This window comes from Tupaia chinensis, unplaced genomic scaffold (genome assembly GCF_000334495.1).
Source record: "Tupaia chinensis unplaced genomic scaffold, TupChi_1.0 Scaffold000529_1, whole genome shotgun sequence".
Classification (NCBI taxonomy): Eukaryota; Metazoa; Chordata; class Mammalia; order Scandentia; family Tupaiidae; genus Tupaia; species Tupaia belangeri.
In genome coordinates, this window is record NW_006160042.1 from 387,718 (window position 1) to 396,154 (window position 8,437).

The following is an 8,437-nucleotide window of genomic DNA, read 5'->3' on the forward strand; positions in this document are numbered from 1 at the left end:
TAGTAGGGGTCGGGTTGGGGAGAAAAGCTGCTGGGGAGGCGTAGGGGGCGAGCGGATCAGGGCCAGGAGATGCGACAGTAGGGGGCAGACGTAGGGATAGGTCTGGGGGACAGATGTAGGGAGGCTCCTGGGGAAAATGCAGCCGCGAGGCTGGCGGCTTTGGGGTTGCTCTTGGGATCTGAGCCTTGCAAGTACCAGTGGACCGCTGAGATGTAGGGGCGGGGCGGGGCGGGCGGCACCTGGAGGGGTGGGGCAGGAGCATCCTGGAGGCTGGAAGGCAGGTCCTACCCTAGGAGCCTGGCTTTGGGCAGAGACAGAGGAATGTTAAACTATGGCATAGAAAGGAGGGAAGTTACAGCAAAGCTAGTGGAGAAATAAACACTGGACAGAGGAACAAGTTTTTCATCACATCCCTCAAAAGCCGTCCAAGACAAAGCCTCTTAGATTGGAGGAATTGTGGGGCTGGCAAGGCCTGCCCATGACAGTCACCTCACGATTTACAGAAAGGAGTCCTTCCAAGGAGCGAGCTCTCTTCCCGCTGCCACAGAGTCTTGAGCGTAACTACATCTGAGGACATGGAACTTCAACCACTGGTCCTGGTCCGTCCCCTGCCTCCTGGCTTTGTTTTGCCCTTTGATGGAGCTATCATCCTGGGCAGACTCCCTGCAGAGGCGCTTGCTATTCTGTGCCCTGACTTGGGGCGTTCCTCGCACTCTCAAGGGCTCTGTTTAGAGTTATGCCTTCTTCTCTTCTACCTCATGAGGGTGTGTGTGGGTGGAATCACTTACTTCATGTAAGAGAGAAGCAGGTTATTAGTCCTTGGCGGCTGGTGTATAGAGACAGGGTACCTGGACTCAGTGACTCACTGTCAACCCCTTCTGCTGCTCCTCCCCAAGTGTTGGTCCTATTTCCTCCCAGAAAAATAGGACTAAGGGAGAGTGGTCATGAAAATGATGCCGAGAAAAGATTTTGGGGGTTTATGAGCATTGAGCCTTGACCTGAAAACCCTGTCTACAAAAGCTTCAGAGGCTTGGGGAAAAAGAGTGAGGTGGATTGAGGTGGTGGGGAAGGGTAGGCAGGGACACAACCACTGAGCCACCTGGTCCCTTTCTTCCCTGTGAGGCTGTCTGGCCTGAATCCTCTCTTCTCTCCCTGTCTCCCTGTGTCCCATCCTCTGCCCAGGAGGCTGGGATGGTTCTGAGAGGCTGACAAAGAGCAAGAGGAGATAAGCAGCTTACAGGAGAGCCTAGGCTATAGGCAGGGATGGAAGTAGGGGCCACAGTGGAATCAGAGGTGTGTCTGAGGATGGCTGCTGACTGCTACCCTCTATCCCCCCTCTGGCCCCCTTCTAGGCCTGGAGACGTAAGGTTGTTCAGGGGTGGGGGCAGGGGGGCAGTAAGCCTGACCTGAGGGTTGCTAAAATGGGCAGAGATGTCCCTTCGGCCAGGTCGGCCGCCTGGTAGTAATCTGCTAGCTACACAGCATCTTTCTGAGCAGTGCTGGGCAGAAAGAGGCTCTGCCCACCTGGCAGCTCTGCCCACTTGGCAGCTCAGCCCCAGTGTCTTTGGCTGGACAGGTCTGCCCAGGGAGGATTCTCAAGGTTTTGTTTTTCTCCACAGCACATGGTGATGAGTTTCCGGGTGTCTGAGCTGCAGGTGCTCCTTGGCTTTGCTGGCCGGAACAAGAGTGGACGCAAGCACGAGCTCCTGGCCAAGGCCCTGCACCTCCTCAAGTCCAGCTGTGCCCCCAGTGTCCAGATGAAGATAAAGGAGCTTTACCGCCGACGCTTTCCCCGGAAGACCCTGGGGCCCTCTGACCTTTCTCTGCTCTCTCTCCCGCCTGGCACCTCTCCTGTAGGCTCCCCTGGTCCTCTAGCTCCCATTCCCCCCACCCTGTTGGCCCCTGGCACCCTGCTGGGCCCGAAACGTGAGGTGGACATGCACCCCCCTCTGCCCCAACCTGTGCACCCTGATGTCACCATGAAACCATTGCCCTTCTATGAAGTCTACGGAGAGCTCATCCGGCCCACCACCCTCGGTATGGCTTTCTGTGGTCCCTCAGTCTTCCTGGACTCCATGCCTCTTCTCCAAGCCTGTCGTTTTTAAGAGAGATTTTTACTATAGGGCACGTGTGCTTGCCAGAGAGAAAGAAAGTGAGAAATCACCCCCCAGAGGGGAGGGCCACACCGCAATTCCTTCTTTTCCATTTTCCTTTTGAGATTTTGGGCACGCATGCACATGCGCCTGGTATGTGTTTTAAGACATTGGTCTAGGACGCGAACTGTGGTCGACTACGTGGTAGTCCAGCAGCCTAACCATTATGCCATCTGCTGGTCCCCCCGTCCCCAAGCCTGTCTTAGACCTTAGTCCTGTGGGATCACTGACCTGGGGTGGAGGCAACTTCTGTGGCCACCTGTGCACGGGCCTGGGAATAACTGCCCCTTTGTGTCCTCAGCATCCACTTCTAGCCAGCGGTTCGAGGAAGCGCACTTTACCTTTGCCCTCACACCCCAGCAAGTGCAGCAGATCCTCACGTCCAGGTACCTGAGTCCTGCCTCACTCCTGGGTGGTTACCCCTGGACTCTGCTCTCTGCCTTCCTTCTCTTCTGCCCTGCCCTCCTCCCTGTCAGTCCTCCTATGCCTGCTTCATCTCGTTCTTTTATATGTCTCTCCTCTGTGCCCTGGACATCCAACTTCCCATCTCTTTCCATCTCCCCCTGCCCTCCGGGGCTGTATGCTGACTTCTCTCCTTTTCCCTCCATGTTCCAGAGAGGTTCTGCCAGGAGCCAAGTGCGATTATACCATACAGGTGCAGCTGAGGTGAGTTGATTCTCCCTGCCTACCCTGCTGGGCTCCTTACTGGGGTTGGGAGTGACGTAGGGATATGACAGATACTCCCGGGAGCTACCCCAGCCCTGCCACTGCCCAGCTTAGCTCTGAAGGCTACAGATACCTGTGACTGACTTTTAGGGGTTCCATGACTCCCCAGGCTCCCACCCTTTTGTTCTCTCTCATCTCTCCCCAGGTTCTGTCTCTGTGAGACCAGCTGTCCCCAGGAGGATTATTTCCCCCCCAACCTCTTTGTCAAGGTCAATGGGAAACTGTGCCCCCTGCCGGTAAATTTTCATCCCTTCTCTCGGGCTCTAACCCCTTCCTGTTTCAGTGAATAAGGATTAATTATAAACCTATTGTGGAAGAGACATGCCTTGCAGAGCCAGGCACATAGTAGGTGCTCTGTTTACTGGTGAATTAATGTATAGTGAGAGAGTATTTTCTTTTTCTTTTTTCAGTTTATTTATTTCTTCCATGAGAGAAACAGGCATCCCCAATAGGGGTCTTCATTCTGCCAACTACTCCCAGCCTGGCCAATCCAGACCATGGGTACATGTGTGCAGCCTGAACATATATATTCAGGTCTCGGGACATGAACCCACTACCTTCCCATGTGGGTCCAGTTGCATTACCACTGTGCCACTGAGTGGCTCCTAGAGAGTATAAGATAGGGCTGAACAAAGATTGTCAGAACCTGGAATAAGGCAGCTCAACCTAAAGGTTCAGGGGGAGAATTCTTAAAAGTCATGACCCAAATCAAGAGTTGGAAGAAGAGTGGTGTCCCTACTCTTCCTCCTCAAGAACTCAGTGCGTGGGTTTCTGTTTCCTTAGTCAATAAATAAGCTCTCCTTTCTCTCCAGGCGTGAACCCCACACACAGCCCTAGACAGTGCCCCAGTTTTGTGAGTCTCTGAATGGACCCCCATCCCCTTGGTCAGTGAATGAGCTGGCCTTTCCTCCAGGGAGTGAGTAGCCTGAGACGAGATGTCTTTTGTTGTTAGAGCAGAGCCTCTTCCCAGAGCCGTCCCCTCCACTGATCAGTCTCCCTTCCCCAGGGTTATCTTCCCCCCACCAAGAATGGGGCCGAGCCCAAGAGGCCCAGCCGACCTATCAACATCACACCCTTGGCTCGACTCTCAGCCACTGTTCCCAACACTATTGTGGTCAACTGGTCATCTGAGTTTGGACGGGTGAGCAAAGCTAAAGTGGGCCGCCTGGGAAAGCCTGCAGGGGATGTAGGGGAGCCACCCAAAATCTGGGGTTGGGGAAAAGTCTTCTTTCTGGGTCTCTGCCTTTAGCCCACTGTCACTGGCCCTCATGGGACAAAAGGGGGTGATGGTGTATGAGCAGCAGGGGCTAATTGTCTCCCCCCAACTCCAAGTAGAATTACTCCTTGTCTGTGTACCTGGTGAGGCAGTTGACGGCAGGGACCCTTCTACAAAAACTCAGAGCAAAGGGTATCCGGAACCCAGACCACTCCCGGGCACTGAGTGAGTAACAGCCTTCCCCTTCTTGACCCTCTCATCTGGATCCAAGTATTCCTGGCCCTCCAGCCATCGTCACCAAACTAAGTGACAGCTCATTTCCCCTCTCATGTGAAACCCAGCTGTCCCTCTGTACCCCTTGCCAGTCTTCATGGTTGAGAAGTCGAACCCCTTCCAGGCAGTGAGTGACACCCTTGTGTTCATAATTATATGTCTGCTTTGCATCTCATAGACCTCAGTTCCAGCCCTGTTAGAATGTGGGTTCTCTGGACTGGAAAGAACCTTAAAGATCATCTAATTTAACCCTCTCACGATGCTTCAGTTCCTTCTAGATCATCTCAAACTTAGCTACAGCATTTCCCAGCTATGTTTAAACATCTTCAGAGATGGGGAAATCTCCTCCACGCCCAACCTTCATAGTCCGGATTCCAGGCCACCCCCACGTGGCATCCCACTGGCCCTCAAAGACTCCACCCAGCTGCCTCTCAGCCACAGCTGTCCGCCGCTGGCTTCATCGACTCCGGGGCTTCCTCTAGCTGTGCTAACCACATGGTTCTGGCCTCACTCTTGTTTCAGTCAAGGAGAAGTTGACTGCTGACCCTGACAGTGAGGTGGCCACTACAAGTCTCCGGGTGTCACTCATGTGCCCGGTGGGTACAAGGGGAAATGGGAAGGGGGAGGAGGACTGGGTTAAACCTCTGGACCCAAAGTGAGGGTTCCTGGGATACTAGTGTGGGCTTTATTGGGATGAAAGTGGAGTGGAGACTAACTAGAGAACTTGCCTCGCCTCAGCTCGGGAAGATGCGCCTGACTGTCCCTTGCCGTGCCCTCACCTGTGCCCACCTGCAGAGCTTCGATGCTGCCCTTTATCTACAGATGAATGAGAAGAAGCCAACGTGGACATGTCCTGTGTGTGACAAGAAGGCTCCCTATGAATCTCTGATCATTGATGGGTAGGGCCATTCTGCTTCCGCTTACCTAGGACATCCACTGGGACCCCTTTCAATATGTTCATGTTCCCCTCACATGAACTCGTCTCACCTCTGTCCACTAGTCCAGCCCATAGCTCTCTATAAGGCACCATTACAGATGCAGTGCAGTAGCCCTCTGCATCCTTGGGTTCCATATCCACAGATTCAAACTTCAGATGCCAAGCCACGCCACTTGTTATGAAATGGGGGAAGAGGCAGCTCCCTAACAGACACCGAAGAAGCTTATGTATTTCCATTTCTATCTGATGCTGAGATTACGTACAAGTAATATAGAAACGATTTAAAGTGAATGAGAGGATGTGCAGAGGGTATATGCAAACACTGTGCCATTTTATATAAGCAACTTGAGCATCTGAGGATTTTGGTATCTGGGGGGAGGGTCCTGGGACCAAGTCCCCTAGGATATTGACTGTATATACAGGGCTCTGTGCCGAGTTCTTTGCACATGTTAGCCCCTGAATCCTCATAACATCTCTGAGAGAGGTACCATCATTACAGAAGAGGAAACAGGCTTAGGGAGAATGAGTCTTGCCTGAGGTTGTGTCATTGGTAAGGGCACAGCCAAAGTACTGACCTATTATCATACATGGCCTATTACACTACCTAGCCTCCCACTGAACATAACAATAAGATTCTTTTGAGGGCCTGGATGTGCTGATCTAACTTTCTGGGGGTTTTTTTGTTGTTGTTGTTTGTTTTTAAGTTATTTCATGAGCGAGGACAGGCACTCCTGACAGAGTCTCACACAGTTACCTTCCCAATCCTCCCCATCTCACCTTCCCAGCCAGGATCACAGACACATTGCCATGTCATTGTCAGGTCAACCAGGAACTGAACCCCAGTCATCTGTATGGAGAGTGCACTCCCATTGCCCTGATCTAGCTAATCTTAACACCCTTCCAAGGCTGGTATTATGGGAAGCCAGCAGGTGGCATGGAGGTTAAGGCACTGGATCCTACATGGCTGACTGCATGGTTTGAGTCCTGGACCCAGTGGCTTGAAAATCATATGCCCAGGGGGACCAGCAGTTAGAATAATGGCTGTGTCGCTAGACTCCCATGTAGTCGACTGTGGTTCGCATCCTGGACCTGGTGGCTTAAAACTCATGCCGGGTGCGTGCATGCATGCCCAAGATGCCCACCCCTGGGGGGTGATTTCTCGCTTTCTGTCTCTCTGTTTCTCTAGACAAGGCGCCATAAGCAAAAACACGTCCAAAAAAAAAAAAAAAAAAAAATCACATGCCCAGAATCCCAAGGAGATTGGAGAAGGGCCAGCCTCCTTTAGGGTGATTTCTCATTCTCCTTCTCTGTCTCTGGTGAGCATGCCCTCCACAGCAAAGACTTAAAACAAACCAAAAAAAGCCTGTGTTACAGTTCTTGTTCCCAGCGCTTTATTGAGATAGTTTATGGAGTTCTGTATCTGATCTTTCTATCTTGTTTCTTTTTTTTTTTCTCCTGGAGAGGTTTTTGCTATAGGGCGCGTGCGCTCGCCAGACATACAGACAGACAGAGAGCCAGACAGACAGAAAGCGAGAATCACCCCCCAGGGAGGATTGTCACACTGCGATCCCTTCTCCTCCATTCTCCTCTCGGGATCTTGGGCACGCACGCACACGCGCCCGGCATGAGTTTTAAGCCACCAGGTCCGGGACGCGAACTGCGGTCGACTATGTGGGAGTCCAATGACACAGCCATTACGCCAACTGCTGGTCCCCTGATCTTTCTATCTTTTTCCTAGTGCTACACATAACAAGTGCTCAGATGTATTTATTTTATTTTATTTTATTTTTTTTAGAGAGATTTTTGCTACAGGGTGTGTGTGCTCACTGGAGAGACAGAGCTAGAAAGCAAGAAATCCCCCCTACCTGGAGGGGATGGCCACACTGCAATCCCTTCCCTTCCATTCTCCTATTGGGATTTTGAGCACACACGCCTGCACACCCATGTGCCTGGCCTGTTTTAAGCCACCATCAAGGACACAAACCACAGTCGACTATGTGGGAGTCCAGCAGTGTAAACATTATGTCATCTGCTGGCCCCCAGATGTACTGAATTTTAAAACCTAGCACTTTAAAGTTTATAAAGCTTTATTTATTTGCCTGTCAGTCAGTGGGTATGTGTGTTCACTAGAGAGGAGAGGGAGAAAGCACTCCCACATGTAGCATGGTCACCCTGCAATCCCATTTTCCCCATCAGGATTTGGGGCATGCACTCATATGTGCATAAGAATGTGTTTAAGCTACCAGGGTCAAAGTTTAAACTGCAGTTGGCTATGTGGGATCCCCTTTAACTGTCCACAGGATTGGATCCACAAAACTCTTTCATATATCTTTATTTGATTCCAACAACTTAGGTCCAGTAGGGTGGATAATATCCCTTTACAGGTGAGGGAACTCAGGTATAGGAAGGTAAATTGCTGAACTCTCTGGCTACTGTCCCAGCCACCTCCCCGCCATGAGTTCCCATTTCTCCCCTTCCCAGTTTATTCATGGAGATTCTTAATTCCTGTTCGGATTGTGATGAGATCCAGTTCATGGAAGATGGATCCTGGTGCCCAATGAAACCCAAGAAGGAGGCATCTGAGGTTTGCCCCCCGCCAGGGTATGGGCTGGATGGTGAGTGACCCCCTGATCCCCAGCTGAGCTAAATCTTGGTTGGCCTCTTGTCTGAGACACAATTTTCTTACCACCTACAGGCCTCCAGTACAGCCCAGTCCAAGAGGGGAATCCATCAGAGAGTAAGAAAAAGGTTGAAGTTATTGACTTGACGATAGAAAGCTCATCAGATGAGGAGGATCTGCCCCCGACCAAGAAGCACTGTCCCGTCACCTCGGCTGCCATCCCAGCCCTACCTGGAAGCAAAGGGTATGAGAAAATAGGCTGAATCTATAATGAAAGGGACAGGGGAAGAAGTCAGGAATGCTTTCTGATCTTTGGGCAAACTCTGGTGCACGGACAGGCAGACAGATAGGGACCTGGGAAGCTGAGCTGGTGAGGGCACTGCAGTTTGCTACCTGCTTCAGCTCCTGTCTACTCACAGAGTCCTGACGTCTGGTCACCAGCCGTCCTCGGTGCTGCGGAGCCCTGCTATGGGCACGCTTGGTGGAGATTTCCTGTCTAGCCTTCCCCTACA

The 8,437-nt window shown here is 51.9% G+C and overlaps 2 protein-coding genes across 5 annotated transcripts in view; one reads left to right on the forward strand and one right to left on the reverse strand.

Annotated features, from left to right (window-relative positions):
- PIAS3 (protein inhibitor of activated STAT 3) overlaps positions 1-8,437 on the forward strand; it is an 11,582-nt gene that overhangs the window by 945 nt on the left and 2,200 nt on the right. For 2 of the 4 annotated variants that reach the window (XM_014591089.1, XM_014591090.2), the window contains exons 2-13: positions 504-599; positions 1,620-2,037; positions 2,455-2,539; positions 2,769-2,819; positions 3,025-3,115; positions 3,886-4,020; positions 4,215-4,320; positions 4,891-4,964; positions 5,107-5,267; positions 7,787-7,920; positions 8,001-8,169; positions 8,345-8,432. In XM_014591089.1, the coding sequence (XP_014446575.1) occupies positions 504-599; positions 1,620-2,037; positions 2,455-2,539; positions 2,769-2,819; positions 3,025-3,115; positions 3,886-4,020; positions 4,215-4,320; positions 4,891-4,964; positions 5,107-5,267; positions 7,787-7,920; positions 8,001-8,169; positions 8,345-8,432 (1,608 nt within the window). The remainder of the gene's footprint in view (positions 1-503; positions 600-1,619; positions 2,038-2,454; positions 2,540-2,768; positions 2,820-3,024; positions 3,116-3,885; positions 4,021-4,214; positions 4,321-4,890; positions 4,965-5,106; positions 5,268-7,786; positions 7,921-8,000; positions 8,170-8,344; positions 8,433-8,437) is intronic. The other 2 variants (XM_006157137.3, XM_006157135.2) reach the window with 1 other exon arrangement.
- NUDT17 (nudix hydrolase 17) overlaps positions 8,026-8,437 on the reverse strand; it is a 6,229-nt gene continuing 5,817 nt past the window's right edge. The window contains exon 8 of the mRNA XM_006157133.3: positions 8,026-8,156. Within this exon, the coding sequence (XP_006157195.1) occupies positions 8,153-8,156 (4 nt within the window). The 3' untranslated portion in view covers positions 8,026-8,152. The remainder of the gene's footprint in view (positions 8,157-8,437) is intronic.